Source organism: Labeo rohita, chromosome 16 (genome assembly GCF_022985175.1).
Source record: "Labeo rohita strain BAU-BD-2019 chromosome 16, IGBB_LRoh.1.0, whole genome shotgun sequence".
NCBI lineage: Eukaryota > Metazoa > Chordata > Actinopteri > Cypriniformes > Cyprinidae > Labeo > Labeo rohita.
The window spans coordinates 9,127,687-9,151,359 of NC_066884.1; the positions used below are offsets into that span (position 1 = coordinate 9,127,687).

At 35.8% G+C, this 23,673-nt stretch overlaps 3 protein-coding genes across 4 annotated transcripts in view; all 3 read left to right on the forward strand.

Moving 5' to 3' along the window:
- The window catches only part of si:dkey-22o22.2 (neural-cadherin), a 146,399-nt gene that overhangs the window by 54,427 nt on the left and 68,299 nt on the right, over nt 1–23,673 (forward strand). For both annotated transcript variants that reach the window (XM_051131281.1, XM_051131282.1), the window contains exons 2-3: nt 19,118–19,306; nt 23,001–23,226. In XM_051131281.1, the coding sequence (XP_050987238.1) occupies nt 19,118–19,306; nt 23,001–23,226 (415 nt within the window). The remainder of the gene's footprint in view (nt 1–19,117; nt 19,307–23,000; nt 23,227–23,673) is intronic.
- LOC127178418 (uncharacterized) lies at nt 4,314–8,571 on the forward strand. Its single transcript, XM_051131284.1, has 2 exons — nt 4,314–4,597; nt 5,064–8,571. The coding sequence occupies exon 2, from the start codon at nt 5,300–5,302 to the stop codon at nt 6,986–6,988; it is 1,689 nt and encodes a 562-aa protein (XP_050987241.1). The 5' UTR covers nt 4,314–4,597; nt 5,064–5,299; the 3' UTR covers nt 6,989–8,571.
- Nucleotides 8,770–12,567, forward strand: LOC127178419 (uncharacterized). Its single transcript, XM_051131285.1, has 2 exons — nt 8,770–12,056; nt 12,523–12,567. Exon 1 carries the CDS (start codon nt 10,434–10,436, stop codon nt 11,703–11,705), a length of 1,272 nt encoding a protein of 423 aa, XP_050987242.1. The 5' UTR covers nt 8,770–10,433; the 3' UTR covers nt 11,706–12,056; nt 12,523–12,567.

A 23,673-nucleotide genomic window follows, 5' to 3' on the forward strand; every position in this document is an offset into this window, starting at 1 on the left:
CTCTGCGTGCTCTCATCAGCGGTGAAAAATGGGCTTAATTAACCTGCAGGAAACTTTGTGAATGTGTATGATGCGTGGAAGCGTGTGTGTGAATTGTGTTTCTTTTTCAACAACTGTGTCTAAATGAGAGCGGAGGAGAGAAGCAGCACGTTAAAACTGGCTTTGTGGTAGATTTCTTCTTGTTAAAACATGTTTCGGAGAGATGTGGCTTTGTTATTACTAGTATTACTAGACGCTTTTGACTTTTTAAATCAGATCGCCTGATATAACCAACCAGATATGTGACCCTGGACCGCAAAACCAGTCATAAGGGTCATTTTTCCAAAATTGAGATTAATACATTGTCTGAAAGCTGAATAAATAAGCTTTCCAATGATTGATGGTTTGTTATGATAGGAAAATATTCGGCTGAGATACAATTACTTGAGTATCTGGAATCTGAGGATGCAAAAAAAAATCTAAATATTGAGAAAATCACCTTTAGAGTTGTCCAAATGAAGTTCTTAACAATGCATATTACTAATCAAAAATTACGTTTTGATAGATTTACAGTAGGAAATTTACAAAATATCTTAATGGAACATGTTCTTTACATAATTTCCTAATGATTTTTGGCATAAAATAAAAATCTATAGTTTTGGCCCATACAGTGTATTTTTGGGTATTGCTACAAATATACCCCAGCGACTTATGTGGTCCAGGGTCACATATATGAGTTATTCTATATTTAGGGGTACATTTCGTGTCAGCCAAAAAGTCAGGAAATGAGTATACTTTTTTGATAAATAAACTAGGTAGTTGAATAATATATCCCCTTAATGTGCTAAATTAATTATTTGGCAAGCATAAACTCTAATGACTTTTTAAAAATGTTAATGAAAATTAACATTTGATTCATTATTTTGTCAACTGTGTTACGGACGAATGCTGTGTCAGGTGAAATTGGTTTGAAGGTCTTTGAATCTATTCAATGTTTGAGGTTAACTGATTTAAAAATATGAATCTGGGGTTTCATAATGGGCATTCTGTGGGATGCTATCATGAAGTATGGAACTTTTCTTTAACATACATCCACAGTATGCTAAATTTAGTGTTATTCACAGTCCTTAGATCCACAATCCACAATCCCAAGACTTTCATCTCCAGAGATGTCCCCATCTTTTTTCTGATGGATTAGTTCTCAGTTTAAAGTTTAAAAGACTTTTGACATAAAAACCACACATAACACAACAAGAGTAACACAGCTGACAGGACACATTAGAAGAAAAAGAGAAAACTTTCTTTAAGATAAAAACTTTTTAGTCAGTCATGACCAAGCAGAAATAGGCATATGTCAAATCTGTAATATTATAAATGTTTAAGTCAATAATGAGGAATTCTGAATGCTTTATAACCCTTGACAAATGTGAATATAATGTGTATATAATATTATGAATACTGAAATCATAGAAAGTGTGGCCGTTGTTAGATCAGTTAAGTTTATCCATTATAATGAAAATCATGATTTTAGGCAATTCCTATGTAATTTCTGTGTAATGACAATAGTTTGTGAATATTTTTTTTTTTATCAACAACACTCAGTGTGAGCATAAATTGACACTAAATTGCCAGCATTGTCAACCGTGTTAATCCATGTCAACTGTGTTACAGTTAATGAGTAACACAATTGACAGGTAACACATTTTGGCTATTTTAGGGCCTTGTGCAAACTGCTGAGGTTATCTGTCTGACTAATTTAAAAATATGAATTTGGGGCTTTATAATGGGCATTCTGTGGGATGCTATCATGAAGGATGGAACTTTTCTTTAACATAAATCCACAGTATGCTAAATTTAGTGCTATTCACCATCCTTACCCAAGACTTTCATCTCCAGAGATATCCACATCTTTTTCTGATGGTTTAGTTAACATTTAAAAGACTTTTCACAAAAAAACCCCACACACATAACACAGCTGATAAAGTAACACAGTTTGGCCATTTTAAGGCCTTGTGCAAACTGCTGACCATGGTCTACTAGTTAGTACATGACTTTGATGAATTTAATGTTTTTTTTTTTTTTTCTCTACATATTTATAAATAAAAAATGTGACGCAAGTTCACCAGAACATGTTGATAACACAGTTGACAGTCAATTAATCTACTCTATGTGCAGACAATAATATAGATAAAATATTGAAGAGGAGAAGTTATGACCTACCACACTGTCTTCAAATTTTCCTCCAAAAAAGGAAATTACATCAGGGGATGTTGGACTTGTGACTTTGGAACAAACCGTTGCTGTTTTATAGGGGGTTTTATAGGAAGTAACACTGCTGACACTGATTTCTCAGACATACACAAAATGAATGATTTAATGTAGCTGCATGAGCAAAATATTTTTTAAAATGCTTTCTCATAATTTAATGATTATTTTGGACAAATATAAACACAAAGAAATATATACCGAAACTGTTGGATTTTTGTATTAAATTAATTAGAAATGTCCCCTGATATAAAAGCGATCATTGCTTGAAGTGAAAAGATAGTCATGACATGTACCCATAATTATAGAATGACTCATATGTGTCCCCAAGAGTTCAGTCCTGCTTTTAATGGCTAATAATCCGAAAAACAATAACTAATTGTTGATCTCACATTTTTCTTCTTTCAGTGTCTTTGCAAGATATTTGTGCAGTATATATGTGTGTGTGTGTGTGTGTGCGTGTGTGTTTGACTAAAAGTGGGCCACAATGCAAGATCATTAATTAGGATGCACTGTGCTTTCTTGCTCTGGCTGGGTCAGAACAACCCCCACAGTCTACAAACACACACAGTACTTCAATAATGAGGCCCTGTCTGTGTCACACACTGCCCTCTGTCACTGCCTACAGATTAGTATGCACACTTACACACCTACACTAACGGTCATACTCTCTCTCCCTTTGTGTGTGTGTTTGGGTCCTCAAGCTGGAGTCCTTTCACCCTGCTCAGTGTGAGACGTCGTTTTCACTCCTGGCTCATTTGGAACATTTGTTTCAGAACCTGATGTGCTTTTCTTGTTCATTCAGTGCATATTTGAAGATGGCGATCGTGCATTGATCTGCACCAAAACAATCGGTTTTGGATTGTTTCTGGATGAGGTGGAGCAGCTTGGTGGTGTGTGTCTGCTGAAGTTTCATGTAGATAGCCACAACTGATCAAATTAAAAACAGTTTCCTTTTTGCATACCCCTCACTCTTTGAGACGTCTCACCCGGAGGAATTTCAATGTGCAGTTCATGAGTGAGGGTGACAGAGAGAGAGAGAAAGACAAAGGCCCTGATTTGAAAACTTAATTACATCCCTGGAAAAGCATGTCATCAGAACAACAATGAGATATACATCGTTGAGTGTTTAATTGAGCATGAAAAGAGCTCTCTTTTTAGACCGCAACGCAAAAACTGCTTCTGCCAGCCCAGCAAGGACAAGGCAATTACGCGAGCTCACCGGCGTGCTGTTTGCATGTCACAAAGACTTAACCCTGCAAAGCGGAGACTTGACTCAGGGGGACACCTGCACCTTCCCAGTCACTATGACAACTTGGCCTACGCTGTCATTCACCAAGACACCTGCGAGTCTTTCCCTATGCTGTGTGTGTGTGTGTGTAATTCCAGATCATCTGTTCAGGTGGTCCTGTAGGGAGGTATCTGGCTGCAAGACGCACTTCAGGGACACGGTATCAGGAAGGGTTCAGAGTGAGGAGAGACGCATGGTTTCTGGCTTCTCAGAGTCTTTGGTTTGGTGCTGATGTAGTCCTTCTCTAACAGACCAACAATGGCACAAATTTCAAAATGATGAAGTATTTTTAAAGGAGAAGTTTACTTCCAGATCAAAAATGTATGGATAATTATTATTATAATTTTTTTGCCTTTATTTAGATAGGACAGGGTAGTTGGAAAGGAAACAAAGTTGGAGAGAGAGGGAGGTGGGATCAGGAAGGGTCCACAAGCTGGGTTTCGAACTTGGGACACAGGCAGTGCAACGGCGCTATATGTCGGCGCACTACCCACGAGGCTATTGGCACTGACAAAAATGTGCAGATAATTTATTCGCCCCCTTTCCATCCAAGATGTTCATGTCTTTCTTTCTTCAGTCGTAAAGAAAACATTTTAGGAGTTCTCTCCATATAGTGGGCTTCTGTGATGCCTGTGAGTTTAAACTTCCGAAATGCAGTTTAAATTCAGCTTCAAAGGGCTCTAAACGATCCTAGCCGAGGAAGCAAAACGATTAGTTGTTTTCTAAAAAAAATTAATTGATATACTTTATCATATATATATATATATATATATATATATATGTGACCACCCCACAACATATAGTTTGGGTCACAAATTAAATTATTTGTACATATTCCATTTTTTTCCTGTTTATCTCTATTTATATGTGTATATAAGGTTTATTTAAATTACTTAAATGTATTGTAATGAGCTTACAATAAAGAGTTTAGCTGCATTTTCTGAATTCGGAATGGCAGTTAAGAGAGAGTTGAGTTACCGTGACGACTACAGCACATCCTCAGACAACAAAGAGGACCGTGAAAGCAACAACTAACTCTCGTCTCTCTCATTTCCTACTAAGGTTAGTTAAACTAATTAAATGTCATATCAAACTGTAATTTACACATTTTAATGAACAAATAATTTGTTTCAACTGATTATTTATTAATTTTAAGATGTTTATGTCATATAAAAGATTATTTATGTTTTCACTTGAGTATTTGATTGAGTATTATTTGCTTGAACTACTTACCTGAGTTGTTTAACTTATCTGAGACACTAGCTCAGTCAGTTTTGTATAAGCATTTCTATACATTTCTATACATTGTTATGGTTAAGGTTTCATATCGTTATTTCTTTGACTTGATGTGATTTGATTTAAGTCTCTATACAGTGTGTATTATTTGTTTTCCAACATGTTTATGAACTATTTTGTGATACAAAGTGTTTTACTGACTCTGAAGTACAAATGTATATGTGTAATAAAAGACAACAAAGAGGACCGTGAAAGCAACAACTAACTCTCGTCTCTCTCATTTCCTACTAAGTTGATTACTGCTTACAGTCTTCCCAACTGCCTGGGACCTGTAACAGATTTTGGGGGCTCGTCCGGGATCAGCGCTACTTTGAAGACGCCTGGTCCGGTGATTTTGAACCAAGGGACAGCAAAGCACATTCTTCAGGAGGGGAGCAACGTGTGTGTGAGAGGCTAAGGGGAGCAGGTGACTAGCATCATCCTGACCAAGAGCATCACAACACAACCAGATCTACCTGAGAGTGCATCATGTCCGACGAAGAAAGAAAGAGACTTATCTGGAACATCAAGAAGAAAGTCTACACTTTGAACAAAGGTGAACTCTTCCAGTTGGCAAAAGACATTCACCCAGCACCAGATGCAGATGTCACACAATTAAAGGATGGTGAAGAAGAGAGCTACATTAATTATATTGTTACTTACATGCATAGTTGTGAATTATCTAGGCTACCTGACCAAGGGATGACTGTGTTAATGAATTTAAATGATGGTATTGATGAAATTGTAGAGCAACGTGCTATTAGAACTGAAAAGGTTACTCAGCCATCTGTTGCACCTCATAACACAGACACATCAGAGGAGGAGTATCAGAGGATGCTATCAAACTATGAGGAGTTAGGTAGAAAGCTTTTAGCCAGTAAAGCTAAACCTGCCACACTACCTACACCCACAGTCACGTCACACACACATTTTCCATACAATAATAATCCTGTATATTCCAGCATTCAAAGGCAGGAATTTAATGACCACAGCCCATCTCACTCTGCACCTGACACCATGGTCTCCATCAGAGACATTGCAATGTTGCAGCGTCGAGAATTCAAGATCCATGGGGGACAAATAGGAGACAGTGTGTCTGACATAAGATTCAGCAATCTGTGCAAGCAAATAGATGAAGGCATTAAGGAAGGCTACACTGAAAGCGAAATTATTAGAGGGGTGCTCCGTATGATCAAACCTGGAAATTTTAAAGATATGTTAATAACCAAGGATGACGTGACTGTAGCAGAATTGAAGAGTTTTCTCCAGTCTCATCTAGGTGAAAGCAGCAGTACTGAACTTTTTCAGGAACTTATGACTGCCAAGCAACATGACCATGAGACACCACAACAGTTCCTGTACCGCATGATCAGCTTAAAACAGAAAATACTGTTCTGTTCTAGACAAGTGAATTCAGACATCAAATACGATGACCGCACAGTTCAGAGTGTATTTATCCATACTGTTTCACAAGGCATCGGCTTAAAGCACAGTGACATTCGGCGAGAGCTGAGACCATTCCTTTCAGATTCCAATGTCTCTGATGAAACCCTGCTGAGGCATATAATAAGAATTACAAGTGATGAAAGTGACAGACAACGCCGGCTGGGACAGTCTACTCGTCATAAGGTGGTCCATGCACACAGCGCACAATTTGAGTCTGACAGTGGGGCTAAAGAAATGGTGAGAGTGGATGAGACAACTAAAGATAAGACCATTCAGCAGCTGAAGGAACAAATAGAAGCTTTAACTACTGCAGTGGACTCCTTGAAGCGGTCTGGAATGCCAAATTTTCCTAATTCATGGCACGAGTACAGTGAGTTACAACCTCAAAGACATCAGCAATCACCTCAACAGCCTACTTTCGACTTTCAGCATCCGACACCATTCCTACCATCTACCATGCCACTGTACAATCCAGATACACGGGTGCAGTCTCAGACCCAGTATCAATCACAGCATCAATACAAGTCAAGACCCCAAACACAATTCTCTTCGAGTAGACACCCTCTTCAAAGACAGCGACAGTCAAGGTGCCACGAATGCATAGATAAAAATGTGACCACTTGCAGCCATTGTTTTACGTGCGGTGCAGAGAGACACAGAGCAGGAGGCTGCCTTCGGACGTCAAGAAACCAGGGAAACCGGGAACGATCACTGCACAGGGACAACCAGTGATCGAAGTAAAGTATCCGTCCCAGTATGAAATGTCACAAGACTCTACAGTTACTTCAACTTTGTCAAAACAAATCTACAACATCACTTCTCCATATTTATCAAATCAGTCCAATCAAATGAGAGTTGCTCAGCTTGTAGGAGAAAAGTGTCTGTTGAAATGTACAATGAATGGTTGTCCTGTCAGTGTTTTATTAGACACAGGAGCCCAGGTCAGCATTATGGATTATCATTGGAAAGAAATGTACTTACCTCACACAAAGCTTCGCCCACTCACCGAGATTATTGACCCACAGGAACTGGAGGTCAGAGATGTAAAAAAGGACCTAATACCCTTTCATGGTTGGGTGGAGATTACCCTTAACCTTCTAGGGAATGAAGACCCTAGACTGGCTATACATGTTCCCTTTCTCGTAAGCAGGATTGGCTTAGACAGACCCATTCTGGGGTTTAATGTTGTACAAGAAATTATAAGAGGTGGTGAAAATAGAACCCAAGCCTTGTTTACTCTAGTCAACCTCCTCAGCACAGCAATGGAAATTGAAGAAGATAAGGCCAATGTTCTTATAAATCTCATTCAATACCAGGAAACTTCAAACGAGCTAGATTTGGATATCCAGGTCCCAATAAATGTTGGACCTCAAGATGTTGTTATCCACTCAGGTTGTGTCACTCATGTTAAGTGCCGTGTTCCAGACAACTTCAATGACACCAGTCCGATGGTGCTGTTCGAACCTGTCATGGAGTGTCCACAGTTGGACCAGTTGATTGTTGGCGAGGGACTTTTGAAAATTCAAAATCCACAGAAACCATATGTTCAAATACCTGTTGGCAATCAAACTATGCATAGCATCACACTGCCTCGAAAGACCACACTAGGGAGCATTCAGACAGTCAGAAAAGTAATCGAAACTGATCAAGCTGATTTTCAACCTTTGTCGGTGGAAGTAAACAGTATGGACTCTCTGGCTGGTACCAAGGATGAAGGAAGAAATTCTACAACACTTTGGCATCCTCCAGTTAATCTTAGCCACCTCAATAAAGAACAGCAAGAGCAGGTAAAAGAATTGCTTTATGAAGAGTCAGCAGCTTTTGCACGTGACGATGATGACATCGGATGCATTCCTAGCCTGCAGATGGCAATTACATTAAAGGATGACATACCTGTGCAAAGAACATATGCCTCTGTACCTAAACCACTCTATCAGGAAGTCAAGGAGTACATTCAAGACTTGTTGGCTAGAGGTTGGATTGTTAAGTCCAAGTCATCATACTCTGCTCCTGTTGTATGTGTGAGAAAGAAAGATGGTTCACTTAGACTTTGCATTGACTATCGTTCACTTAATAAGAAGACAGTACCGGACAGACACCCTTTGCCTCGTATACAAGACATAACAGATACTTTAGGGGGTTACAGCTGGTTTTCCATTCTAGATCAAGGAAAGGCATACCATCAAGGGTTTATGGCTGAGGGATCCAGACATTTGACGGCTTTCATTACACCGTGGGGGTTATATGAATGGGTAAGGATTCCTTTTGGGCTGACCAATGCGCCTGCTGCATTTCAGAGAAGCATGGAAGAGATGCTGGACTCCCTTCGAGATGATTGCTGCATACCTTATCTCGATGACATTCTCTGTTATGCAAAGACCTTTGAAGATCACCTTGAAGGACTTAGAAGGGTATTAAAAGCACTACAACAACATGGAGTGAAACTCAGACCGAATAAATGTGAATTCTTCAAAAGAGAGGTTCGCTATGTGGGACGACTCGTTTCTGGTGAAGGTGTCCGCATTGACCCCAAGGACCTCAATGCCATTTTGTCACTAAGAGAAAAGTCACCAAGCACCATTGGAGAAGTACGAAGATTGCTGGGATTCTTAAGTTATTACAGAACATACATTCAGGACTTCTCTAGAATTGCCAAACCCATCTATGATCTTCTGCAAATAAAGAGCAATAATGCACATGGAGTGATGGAAAGAAGCAACAAAACCAAAGGGAAAAGTAACCAGCTTCCTTCTAAAACACCAGTGGTCTGGACTGAAGAACACAAGAATACCCTGGGAACACTGATTGACATTCTTACCCATCCACCTGTCCTGGCTTATCCTGATTTCAACTCTCCATTCACTCTCCATACTGATGCATCTGAGAAGGGTTTAGGCGCAGTTCTCTATCAATGGCAGAACGGAAAGTTAAGGGTCATTGCATATGGATCTAGAACTCTTACCCCAGCAGAGAAAAATTACAATCTTCACTCTGGCAAGCTTGAATTCCTAGCTTTGAAGTGGGCTATATGTGAGAAATTCCGTGATTATCTGTTTTATGCATCTCACTTCACTGTATACACTGATAACAACCCCCTGACCTATGTGATGAGCACCGCCAAGCTAAATGCTGTGGGTCATCGTTGGGTGGGAGAATTGTCCGATTACAACTTTGACATCAAGTACCGACCAGGAAAGGAAAATATAGATGCTGACACTCTTTCTCGTTGTCCTCTGGACATAGAGCAGTATGTAGCCTCATGTTCAGAGGAAATGTCAGTTGATGCAGTTCATGCAACCTGGGAAGGGAGCCAGGTAGCAAAGAAAAGGGATGTAGCCTGGATAGCTTCTCTCAATACAACTCAGAACTCTGACATTACAAACACATGCCCAGAATTCTCTCACCATGGTTTTCTGTCAACAATAAATCACAGTGAGTTACAGAGAGCACAGAAAGAAGATCCTGCTATTAGGGAAATAATCAAACTTAAAGAAAACAATCAAACTCTCACCACTGAAGTCAGAAGAGGGTTGCATGGTCCAGCCAAGAAGTTACTACATGAGTGGAAAAAACTGCACATCGACAATGGCTTGTTGTATCGCAAGACCACTCATCAGAAACAACTGGTCTTACCTGCTGAATTTAAGAAGAAGGTCCTGAAGCATCTTCATGATGATATGGGTCATGTGGGTACAGAAAGGGTGATACATCTGGCAAGGGAGAGATTTTACTGGCCACATATGAAAGTTGACATTGAAAATTATGTTACCAGAAGATGTTCGTGTATTAAGCAAAAGAAGCCTGTTACCCATGAGAGGGCTCCAATGGGAAGCATCACAACCACTTTTCCTCTTGAACTCGTTTCCATAGATTATCTCCACTTGGAGAAAAGTAAAGGGGTTTTGAGTACATACTAGTTGTTGTTGATCACTTTACCAGATATGCTCAAGCTTATGCAACCAAGAACAAGTCTGGAAGAACAGCAGCCGAAAAGATATTCAATGATTTTATTCCACGATTTGGATATCCAAATAAGCTGCATCATGACCAAGGAAGAGAGTTTGAGAATGAGCTGTTCAAGACCTTGAGTAGACTCTCTGGAGTTGGACATTCAAGGACCACACCCTATCACCCCCAAGGCAACCCAGCTGAGCGATTCAATAGGACTCTTCTACAAATGCTGAGAACACTCCAAGAAAAGGAAAAGGAGAATTGGAAAGAGCATCTACCACGTGTTGTCCATGCATATAACTGCACAAGACATGAGGCAACTGGATTCTCACCCTTCTACTTAATGTTTGGTCGATCTCCTCGTTTGCCAGTCGATCTACTGTTTGGACTGAATTTAGAAGAAACAGATGAGTCTCAGACAAGATATGCTGACAGATGGGCTGCGCGAATGAAGGAGGCATACAGAATTGCAAGTGAAAACAGTAGACTGTCAAGTGAAAAAGGAAAAAAATATTATGATCGTCGGTTGAAGGGAATCACTCTGCATCCTGGAGACAGAGTGCTGGTCCAGAATATGATGAGAAAAGGGGGACCAGAAAAACTTAAGTCTTACTGGGAGAAGCAAATATACGTCATTAAAGAACAACTAAATGACACTCCAGTTTATAGACTTTGTCCAGAGAATGACCCATCCAAAATCCGTACTCTGCATAGAAATCTGCTTCACCTTGTAAATGACTTACCTGTTCTGTCACCTGTATCAGAGATGCCACCTGCAGCAGAAAAGGGGAAGAACAGAATGACAAGAAAGACAAGGTCTAAATCAAAGAGAGACACTTCATTAAACAGTGATACGACTGACTCTGAGGATGAAAATACACACTACTGGATAAGGATGCCAGAAAATATACAGAAATGTGCTGAAAATCTACAACCTATGTGGTCAAAAGAGAGAAGAGAATCAGAAGAACTTACACTTCCAAGTCTCGGAGGACCTGTAAGTGGAAAGAGAGAAAGCAAGCAAAAAGAACAACCAACAGAAACACAAGCAGACGAAGAATACTTACCTGTAGATGAGGAGCCATTTGTATCAGAGAGCATAGATAAGGAATACTTACCTGTAGAAACACAAGCTGATGAAGAATACTTACCTGTAGATGAGGAGGCATTCATACCGAAGAGCATCCATGAAGACAGAGGCACTCCTGTTATCCTAACTAACCCACACACAACTACACAAAATCCCCTTTCAATAGAACCCACAAGATCTACAAGAAATCGAAGACCAGTGCAGAGACTCACCTACTCACATTTAGGTCAGCCATCATTACAGACACACACATCAGTTAATACTTTAGGGTTTAGTGGGACATCAGCCATGCCAGCAAGCAGTTATTCACAATACTACTCTTATCCAACACCAACATTCTACATACCTGCTCTTTTTATACCATATCAGACACTGACACCATTAAATAACCCCATATTTGCCTACTGAAAGATAAAAAGGAACCAATAAGGTTATTTAAACAAAATATGGAGGCATTAGCTTTTTTGTTGGGGAGAGTGTGACCACCCCACAACATATAGTTTGGGTCACAAATTAAATTATTTGTACATATTCCATTTTTTTCCTGTTTATCTCTATTTATATGTGTATATAAGGTTTATTTAAATTACTTAAATGTATTGTAATGAGCTTACAATAAAGAGTTTAGCTGCATTTTCTGAATTCGGAATGGCAGTTAAGAGAGAGTTGAGTTACCGTGACGACTACAGCACATCCTCAGACAACAAAGAGGACCGTGAAAGCAACAACTAACTCTCGTCTCTCTCATTTCCTACTAAGGTTAGTTAAACTAATTAAATGTCATATCAAACTGTAATTTACACATTTTAATGAACAAATAATTTGTTTCAACTGATTATTTATTAATTTTAAGATGTTTATGTCATATAAAAGATTATTTATGTTTTCACTTGAGTATTTGATTGAGTATTATTTGCTTGAACTACTTACCTGAGTTGTTTAACTTATCTGAGACACTAGCTCAGTCAGTTTTGTATAAGCATTTCTATACATTTCTATACATTGTTATGGTTAAGGTTTCATATCGTTATTTCTTTGACTTGATGTGATTTGATTTAAGTCTCTATACAGTGTGTATTATTTGTTTTCCAACATGTTTATGAACTATTTTGTGATACAAAGTGTTTTACTGACTCTGAAGTACAAATGTATATGTGTAATAAAAGACAACAAAGAGGACCGTGAAAGCAACAACTAACTCTCGTCTCTCTCATTTCCTACTAAGTTGATTACTGCTTACAGTCTTCCCAACTGCCTGGGACCTGTAACATATATATATATATATTTTTTTTTTTTTTTTTAATATGTAAACATAACATTTTTCTTAAATATATACATGCATGTGTCTGTTTATATATACATAATAAATACACACAGTACACACACATATATTATGTAAGCAAAAACTTTTATTTTGGAATGCGATTAATTGCGATTAATCGCCTGACAGCACTCATTTTTGGCTATTGCTACAAATATATCTGTGCTACTTAAGACTGGTCTTGTGGTCCAGGGTCACATTTCAGCATTTACTAATGCATTATTAAAATCACAAGTTGTGTTTGTTACTATTAGTTAATGCACTGTGATGCAACATGCAACTAACATGACCAAGCATTGAACGACTGTATTTTTATTACCTAATATTAACAAAGATGATTAAATAATATTTGTGTAATATTAACATGGGTTTTATGTTTTTATTTTTATATTTTCTTTAGCTTGACACAAACAGACTTTATTGATTTTCAAATTATTAATGATTTTATTCATATTTGTTCTGAAGACGAAAGTCATACAGGGTTGGAACGACATGAGAGTGAGTAAACAATGGCAGGTTTGTTATTTTTGGATGAACCATTCCTTTAATTTGAGAGCAAATGAAGCTTTTTGCTTTTGCTTCTTCCAAATTCTTCCAAACCAAATTTTCTGTGCTTTATTGTCCAAAATTTCAGACTAAAACCTTCTATGAGTGAAGCATAACTTTAATCTGTTAAATTATGAAAAAGCAAACTCAAAGCAATGCAGTTTTTCCTCTGTCATTTTTTCTTGCGCTTATGGTGAATCAGCACTGATTCATCGCTTCATATCCGCTCAACGGCAGTGCGTCGTATTCTTCCTATCCTCCAGTGCCTTTGACTTGCTCTTTTAGATGCAGACAAACATGGTAACAAAAGAAAAGCTGCACATGTTCGATGCGGCTGACGACCATTTAAGTCTCTTTGAATGGAATCTAATTTTCCTCAGTCGGCATTGGCTTCTGTTACATCCTCTCGCCAAATTACCGTACACCAAATTAGGCCGAAAACACAACACAAACAGCACGCACCGTTTCCGTCCCTCTTTTTTTATCCGCTCTTCGTCTTGTTTTTTTTACCGTAACAACCCGTGACATCTTCTGTATTGATATTCAAATTAGTACAGAGCTTTGGGTGGACTTAGATGAAATTCACCAGCTATTTATACACGGAGCATATTATATCCAACGCTTTGCTTCACCGCCATCCGGGCTTAGCTTGGATTAGCGAGGCGTAAACAAACGCACTAAGGCCTTTGCGCTTTCTCCTCAGATTTTTTCTCACGTTATCTGAGCTAGCAAACTGCGATGCCGAAAAGATCAAGCAGTTGTTTCATTGTGTTTTATGCAAAGGGTGCATGCGAACGAGATCCCAGTTGGGATTCCATATTGTTCTTTTGAAACAAAGAGCAAGATGCCCAGTCAGGAAACGGGTAGCAAAATCTCTTTCATTACCAGACAGCCTTGTTATTTCTATCATAGCTAAAAGGCATTTTGTTACCATTCACTTTCCTTCCTCATTTTCCCCATCCAAGGGGTGTTTATCTATCTTCAGGATGTGGTGATACTGCGACAGCTGTTTTGGAGGAGTTGGGTAGAGATCCCTTTGTTGAAAGCCTCGCCAGGGTTCCTCAGGCGTCCCTTGAACTGCCCTCTCCCCGCTGGAGGTTTGTTGACTGAGCCTGTGGCCCATTAGCCTCTCAGGTGTGGGTGTTGGATGTTGGGGATTGATCCACATCTGTTGGGTCTTTAGGCCACTCCAGTGGTGGGCTGCACACAGAGCTCTGTGTGAGGTAGGAAGGGTCACTTATAAGGTCTGTGTGTCCACGTGGAGAACGCAGATCTTTGGAGACACATGAAAATGTGGAGCTCATAAAGTACACAAACAGTACCGGACAGAGTTAAAGTGTCTGTTTGGCCTCTCGCACTGCAGGAAGTCACCTACGTTTGCCTCGTCTGCCAAGCATAATTTGGCCGAAAACCCTCAATACCATCCCCCATTTTGAGACAGTGTCCATTGACATGATTCAGTACTTTGAATGAACAAAAAGTTTAAAAGCATTTATTTAAAAAAGAAATCTTCACTTTTTTAGTGAAAAAAATTACTGACCCCAAAATTTAAACGGTACTGTATACTGTTACAGTAAGCTTCTTTTCTAAATTAATGTTGTTCTTTTTAATGTTTTATTCTTCAAAAATTCTGAAAAAGTAACATAGGTTCCAAAAAATATTAAGCAGCACAACTGTTTCCAACATTAATAATAATTCAGCATATTAGAATGATTTCTGAAGGATCATGTGACGCTGAGGACTGACGTAATGATGCTGAAAATTCAGCTTTGCATCACAGGAAAAAATTCTGTTTTAAAGTATATTAAATTAGAAACCACTAGTTTAAACTGCAATAATATTTCACAATCTTACAGTTTTTCTGTATTTTTAATCAAATAAACACAGCCTTGATGGGCAGAAAATGTCTTTAAAAAACATTTAAAAATTATACTGAAGTTTTGAATGGCAGAGTAATATATAATTCATATAATTTATATACTTATTTATATATTATTATTATCTGACATTTTAAAGTAAATAATTTTACATTAAAATATATATAATTATTTATTTATTATTATTATTATTTAACATTTTAAAGTAAATAATTTTACATTAAAATTTGCATTAAAAACTTACATTAATATTTACATTACATACAAAATTCAATTATTATTATATTAATATTTAATTAATAAACAATCTTTAAAATTATGTGTATATATATATATATATAAATATATAAATTACATATATTATTAATTTAATTATTTATATATTATTATTTAAAAAATTCAATAATTATTATATTAATATGTAATTAATAACCAGTCTTGAAAATTTTGTTATATTACATATTATATATAAGTTATTATTTTAATTATTATTTATTATTTTATACGCTACTTTTTGTTTAAATTTATTACACTGTACACTTAAGTGTTAGCTACTGAGTTAATGTATTATGAATTTATCATGTTTTAGAGACTTGTTTTGATCTTGCATTTAAGTGTGTTGTTATGGTTGTATGTTCACATGGATGGATTATTTCCAGTAAATTTTATCTACATATAAAAAATACTAGTGCTTGATCAGCATAATTTATTTGCATCAACAGTATATTTTTTATAATACTTAATTCATTAAGTATTGTCCTTTCACTAAAATATACAGTTCCTGTATATTGTAATCCTGTAATCAAATGTTATTCAGTAAGGCATTACTATTCTGTTTCTTGCCGTGTTGCTAAAGCCAATGTCCCTTCATTTGGATACATTTATGCATGTATTTAGCATACATCTTGCTAGGTTCAGTCATGTAGACCACTGATAATTTATCTGTGTTATCATCAAACGTCAGTGAAACACAGCAGCAAGTGGACAGCCACAGAATTTGATTACACCAACAGCAACTTTGACAGGATTTACATGTATTTGCATAGAGAATGTCATTTTTTGTTGACTTTAGCATGTGCAGTGATCTGTGGGGGTTTGTTGGTTTGTGTTTTTGCTCTGCTTGTATTGATGTGGCTTTATCTGTTTGACTGTCTGCTCAACGTGAGCTCCAGTCCATCCATTTGCACGACACATCCTGACTCCACAGATGATCACAACACAGAGATGTGAAAATATAGAAGCGAGACACCCAAACCCCCGACCCTTGTATCTCTTTTGCTCTCGTTGTGCCTTTCGTCTTTTCTTTGCATCTCCCTCGATCAGTCTCTCTTGACATACTCCAAAGCATGGCTATGAAACACAGGAAGTGAGGGTAACGCTAGTATGTTCCCTCTTGACGAGGTCCTTAGATGTGAAGTTTCTTCTTATTCTCACTCTTGTCTCGCTTTTGCGTGAAATGTCAAAAACAACACGATGCAAGTCTGGAAACAAACAAACAGACAAACAACAGAGAAAAGAGAACACAAAAACACCCCAAAAAAGATATTTCTGTTCTGTTAAGTCCTTTCTTTCTCCGTCTGATCTTCCGAGGCCGTCTGAGAGAGCGGATCGTGTCTCTGACAGCAGACTTCCTCAGGACCTACAGGGGAAGTCAGAGATGACGTGTTCTACAGAAATGTCATTTCTCTCTTGTAGCCGAGCGTCCTCGGGCTGAATGACAGTCTGAAGCCGAGAGGCGTCACTGAACTCAGGGTGGCTGAAGGCTTTCTTTATCCCTCCTGCTCTTTTGGCTGGTATTGAGATTAGAAGACGTGCTTTCGGAGGCTATAGATGCGGCCTTGGAAGATGTGTTTGGGATTTTTAGCTGAGATTGTGATGAGCATTATGAGCATTCTCCAAAAAGAAGACCATAAAAGAGTTAAAACAAGAAGAGTATCATGATCAAGATGACAGGCCTTGAATTTCTCTCATTAGGGCATATTGTTGGGTAGATTAGTTTATTTTTGTTATATTTATCATTGCTCTTTGTTGCTAAGGTGTTCTGAGAGGGTTTAAGTTTGTTGCTATACTGTTAATATCCAGTAGTTCTTAATTAGTCTCATTTCCCTTTGAAACCATATTAGTTTCTGCTTCTTCCCATATTCAAGTGATTTCTAATTTAAGAGAATTATTAATTTTATCTTAATTACCATATGTAATTAGTAGTTATAGGAATAGTATTAGATTTTTTTTTTTTTTGAAAAAACATAAATTAGTCTTATATTTTCTCATAAATAGCTGCATGAACTTTCTAATTAGTCTTACATTATTTAATGTATTGTAATGCATAAAATGCATTTAAAATATTGGCATCTTCCTCAAGAATTATATTTTTTCCTGATATATACCTGAATTAACTTTTTACAGAAGTCTGTTTCCTTCACTGAATAAAAAAAAAAAAATATATATATATATATATATATATATATATTTTTTTTTTTATGAAGTCAGAATAGCATATATAAAGTCAGAATTGTGGGATATACATTTTTGCACATCTGATTTTTTTTTCTTAGAATTGTGAGATATAAACTCGCAATTGTGAGTTATGAAATCACAATTGTGAGATATAAACTCACATTTCTGACTATTTTTATTAGAAATGCAAATTTGTATGTATTTTTTCTCACAGTTCGGGATATAAACTCACAATTCTGACTTTTTTCTCAGAATTGTGAGACATAAACTCGTAATTGCAAGTTATAAAGTCCAATTATGAGGGGAATTCTTATATAGCTTATATCTCACAATTCTGGCTTAATAACTTGCAACTGTGTGTAGTCAGAATTACGAGATATAAACTCAGAAAAAAGTCAGAATTGTAAGATATGAACACACAATTTTGACTTTTTTTCTCAGAATTGTAAAATATAAATTTGCAATTGCGAGTTGTAAAGTCAGAATTGTGAGATATAAACTCACAATTCTGACTTTTTTTGTATATATTACATTTTTTGTTTTTGCAGTTGCGGGATATGAACTCGCAATTCTGACTTTTTTCTCAGAATTGTGAAATATAAACTCGCAATTGAAAGTTATAAAGTCCAATTCTGAGGAAGGAAAAAAGAATGATATTTTCTCAGAATTGCGAGTTTATATCTTACAGTTCTGACTTTTTTTTTAGAATTGTGATATATAAACTCTCAATTCTGAGAAATAAAGTCAGAATTGCGAGATATAAACTTGCAATTTTGAGAAAAAAAGTCATAACTGAGACAAACTCACAGTTCTGAAAAACAAAATGAGAATTGAGACAACCTCACAATTCTGAGACATAAAGTGAGAATTGCGAGATATATACTCGCAACTCTAAGAAAATAAAATCAGAATTATGAGATAACAACTTGCAATTTTGGGAAAAAAAATCAGAATTGTGAGACGAACTCACAATTCTGAAAAATAAAATGAGAATTCAGATAAACTAGCAATTCTGAAAAATAAAGTGAGAACTGTAAGATATAAACTCTAAGAAAGTTAGAATTGTGAGATATAAACTCGCAATTTTGAGAAAAAAGTCAGAATTGCGGGTTTATATCTTGCAATTCTCCATTTATTTCTCAGAATTGCGAGTTTAAATTGCATAATTCTGAGGGGGGTGTTTTTCGCAATTGTGAGTTTGTATCATGCAATTCTGAGAAAGAAAGTTGTAATTGTGAGATGTAAACTTGCAAATGCAAATGCAAAAAAAGTCCGAACTGTGAGATAAAAAGTTGCAATTAGTGAACAGAAACGGGCTTCCATACTTTTAGTAGGACTTCCATTGTTATTTTCTGTATTATAATGCAGAAAATGCATAACACAAAACATTCATTTTGAGCATCTTTTTTTAATTAGATTTTTTTTTCCTGATAAATAACTGAATTAACTTTTTGTAGGTGGACTTGCATTGTTATTTTATGTTCTGTAATGCATAAAATGCATAACAATAATTCAGACTTCTACAATATCCCAACATAAACAAGTGAAAGAAGTGCTTTTGCTTTGTGATGGATCTCCTTGTAAACTCACAACATATTTGTCTGTTTCTCTCTCTGTAGGTGATGAATGGTACCATTGCCGGCTGACTCTGACTCTTCCCAATCTGTCAGATCTGCAGTGGGCCATGTTCCCCTACCCCTATCTGGCGGCTGTGGGCCCTGACACTGGTGCTGGCTCTGTGGTCTACAAGCTTGTGGCCCGAAGTGGCGATGGCTCAATGGGAACAGCTCACTTCATTTTAGTTGATGGTGGGTTTGAATAGACTGATGTCTATTCTAATAATTTTAACCTCTTACAATGTTTAGTTCAGGTGACAGAAATTCAAATACTTAGGCATATGCTAACAGGGAGTTTTGTTAAGTTTTCTGGAGAGTTTGCCATGAAATTATAATGGACACCATAGAGATGCTTTTATTTTGAAACAATGGCAATGACATGCCTTTTTCATTAGCCAGCTAGTTAACACTGTGATAGAAATAGCATAAAGCATTAAGTCACTAATATAATCCATGCCGTTTCCATAGCTATTCACTCGTGTTTAAGTGATTTTATTTAGTGCACAGAGACCAACCAAGGTTAAATGAATCTCAGGCATGCTTCACACACAGCCTCGCTGTGGAATTCAGTCTAATTAGTCAGAAGCAAACAGACTAAATGTGATTTAAACACACAGCTCTGATCTGCACGTATATGTGTGCGTTGGGAAAGGTGTGCCATACTGGTTTTATTGTACCTCCAGGACATCTTCAGAAACATCATAACCTCTCATAATGGCTAGTCATTCATCATCTGATATGTTGTGACATTACAAAATTACTTCTCTGGTCCATAAGGATTTAGACTCTGCTATAAATATTCTGTCTCTGGTGATATTACACTCAGATGTTTATAAACTCTGTCTTTCGGTGCCGTTGCCTACAGCGTTCTTCCTCCAAGTTTTTGATCTGTCTTTTAGTTGAATGTCATTCATTGTCAGTTAGACTAGATTTGCACGTACAGAATGAATTACTAGTCCTTGTAGGACAAAAAGTGGTAATGTTTTAGGCAGGCATAGATTTTAGACCTTGATTCTGCAGAAATTAAACAGGATTTTTAAAGCGGACAGTTCTGGTCTTGGATGCTGATTGGTCAGTATAGCATTCCAGCCATGTTATGTTGCACAGTGGCACTTAATCAATTTGCTTAATACTATTTTAATGAAAAATTGTCCTTAACAAAATCAAGGCCATGTTATATTATGAATATTTTCATAGTTAAAGGACTGCAGGCACTCTGCTGTATGTGGCGCCTTACAAAGTCTTCACAATAGATACAACACACTAATCATAATTCATAATGCAAATAAATGCAAGATAAATATTTTATTGGATCACACTGATCAAAAGTAACATTTACAATTTTAGAAAAGATTGTTTCAAATAAATACTGTTCTTTTAAACTTAAACTGATCTTAAAAAAAAATAAAATAAAATAAAATATATATATATATTAAGATCATTGTAAAGATAAAATAATATATATGTGTATATATATATATATATATATATATTATTTTATACCATAAAAGTACAGATTAAATTCATTTACAATTTTAGAAAAGATTTGTTTCAAATAAATGCTGTTTTTTTCAACTTTGTGTTTTATTTTTGTTATTTCATAGTTTTGAAAATAATAAATCTTAAAAATGCAGATTACGAAATAAAATGATAAAAACTTGGATCTTAATATTAAAAAATATTTTATAAATATTGCCTTAAAATTTGTATTTTGTTATTTTATTTTATTTTATTTTATTTTTGTTAATTTATCATTTTAAAAATAATAAATCATAAAAATACAGATTAAATTAATTTACAATTTTAGAAAAGATTTGTTTCAAATAAATGCTGTATTTTTAAACTTTGTATTTTATTTTTGTTATTTTATAATTTGAAAAAATAATAAATCATAAAAATACAGATTACCAAATAAAACAATATAAACCTGAATCTTATTATTAAAATGTATTTTATGAATATTGCCCTTAGAATTTTATTTTATTTTATTATTTTAAAAATAATAAATCATAAAAATGCAGATTAAATTTATTTACAATTTTAGAAAAGATTTGTTTTAAATGCTGTCCTTTTAAACTTTGTATTTATAAAAAAAAATCATTCTGAAAAAAAAAAATCAAAACAATAATTTCACAAAAATATTAAATGAATCAGCACAACTGATTTTAACTGTTTTTATTAATAATAACAAGAAATGTTTTTGAGCACCAAATCAGCATATTAGAATGATTTCTGAAGGATCTTTTGCTGCTGGAAACTGAAAATTCAGTTTTGACATCACAAGAATAAATTATATTTTAAAATATATTAAAATTGAAAAAGCTCTATTAAATTGTAATAATATTTTACAATGTTACTGTATTTTTAATCAATTAAATGCGGCCCTTTTGAGCATAAGAGATTTTTTTTTAGAAACGTTCAAAAAACTTGAACTTGATAACTTTTTAATTATTTGAAGAGAGTTTGTAAGGACAGAATCAAGCATGATTCTGGATCAGAACCTCTGATCGTAGCAGATGAGCATTCGGCAGCTGCAGAAAGGGCGAGGCGGAGCGGGTGCAGCTGGGAGACGTGCTCCGCCTCAGCAGCTGTGTTCTTCATCCACCTCCTCTTCCTCTGCTTCCAAATAACGACATGCTTAAGGGGACAGCGGTTAAAATGAGCTCTTGTCTTGCAATTGTCCTGAAGGAGGAACGGAGGGGAGCATATTGCTTCTCACACACACACAGATGCACTGAACCACAGCTGGCAGAAGGGTCCCACACTCTTAATGTGTGTAAAAAGACTCCAAGGCTTTTGTGACTTTGTCTTTGTAATGTTCTTGCACTTTGAGCTGAACTTTACAAGAGTTGCTCTTTTAATATGTGATTATAAACAAGTGCCACATCACAGTTTTAGGCGATGTTCGCAAATTGGTTACATGCCACAAGTCACAAGTTACTATTAATATATGTACTCATATTTTGACTTTGATCCTGTTTAAATTTTTAGTTACATTTTTATTCAATTTAGGTTTTAATTGTTAAATTCAGTACTTCAACTTTTCAGTGAGTGCAACATTAAGAAGTTTTTAAAGGTTATATTTTTTCATCTAATTTTTTTTTTTTTTTTTTTTTTTTTGCATTGAAAATAATATATCATTAAAAAACCTGACTACATGATAAAATTACTGAAATGTGTATTTTAATTTTAAAATGCATTTTGTAATATTGGCCCTAGAATTTTATTTCATTTTCTTTCTTTTTTTTATTTTAGCATAATCAAAAGTATTTTTAATAGTTTTAGTTTTAGTTAACAATAAAAACACTGACCATGACATCCTTTATAAATATAATTTTAAAAATAATTAATCATAAAAATATAGATTACAAAATACAATAATAGAAACCTAAATTGTAATATTAAAATATGATTTATAAATATTGCCCTTAGAATTTTTATTTTGGTTTATTTTATTTTTTATTTTGTTTGAATAATTTATAGAATCCTAGATCTTAAAATTAAAATATAATTTTATAAATGTTAATTTTTATTTTAGTTTAATAAATTATAGAAACCTAGATATTAATATTAAACTACATTTTATAAATATTTCCCTTGGATTTTATTTTATTTTATTTTATTTTATTTTATTTTATTTTATTTTATTTTATTCTAATAAATTATAGAAACCTAGATCTTAATATTAAAATATATGTTAGAAATATTGCCCTTATAGTTTGAATTTTATTTTATTTTTATTTTGTTTTATAATTTAAAAAAATAGAAACCTAAATCTTAATATCAAAATATATTTGATAAATATTGCCCTTAGAATTTTATTTTATTTTATTTTATTTTATTTTATTTTGTTTGCTCCATTAAATAGGTGTGTATTTTGTGACAGGTGGAGAAGATTCATTTGAAGTGGACCGAACAACAGGAGAAGTAAAGACCACAGGGCGACCTCTGACCCCCAGTAAGGAATACACACTGACCGTCCAGGCCGTGGACTTGCGGGGCAGGAGGGGTCCGCATGCCTCTGTTTTCATACTGGCCGGCTTCCGGCCCCCTCAGTTCACCAACACCACCTACACGATCTACATCCCAGAGAGCACCGGGGTGGGCCAAGCGTGAGTACAGGAAGCTGTGTGTGTTAGTAGGCGTGTTTGTGTGCGTCTACATGTAAAAAGATTCAGAATTTGCTGCTCATTAGAGGGTAAGAGAAGGATTGTGTGAACGTGGCCAACTCCAAAGCTTTATGTGTCATCTGTTGCATGAAACAATTCGCCCGGAGGGATAGCGGAGGTTGAGAGAGGGGGACGAAGTGAATAGAGGGGGTTGTGGCAGAGGGGGGAACACAGATGCATCATTTTGTCCCCAGGCTCTGAATTTGAAAGCGTGTTCAAATTCAAATATTTATTAAAAGAAACTTCTGGATAAACATGAAGAGCAATGTCTGAACTTCTCCCTTCGGGCACTGGCACAGAACTGAGCATAATAATCTGTGTGAAGGAGGAGAGGACAGCTAATCATGGAAAGAGAGACATGTTAAAAAAAGAGAGAAAAAGAGAGACATA

Excerpts from the sequence above, each read along its gene's own strand:
- LOC127178418 (XM_051131284.1), top strand. The coding sequence starts at position 5,300 with ATGTCCGACGAAGAAAGAAAGAGACTTATCTGGAACATCAAGAAGAAA.
- LOC127178419 (XM_051131285.1), top strand. The coding sequence starts at position 10,434 with ATGCTGAGAACACTCCAAGAAAAGGAAAAGGAGAATTGGAAAGAGCAT.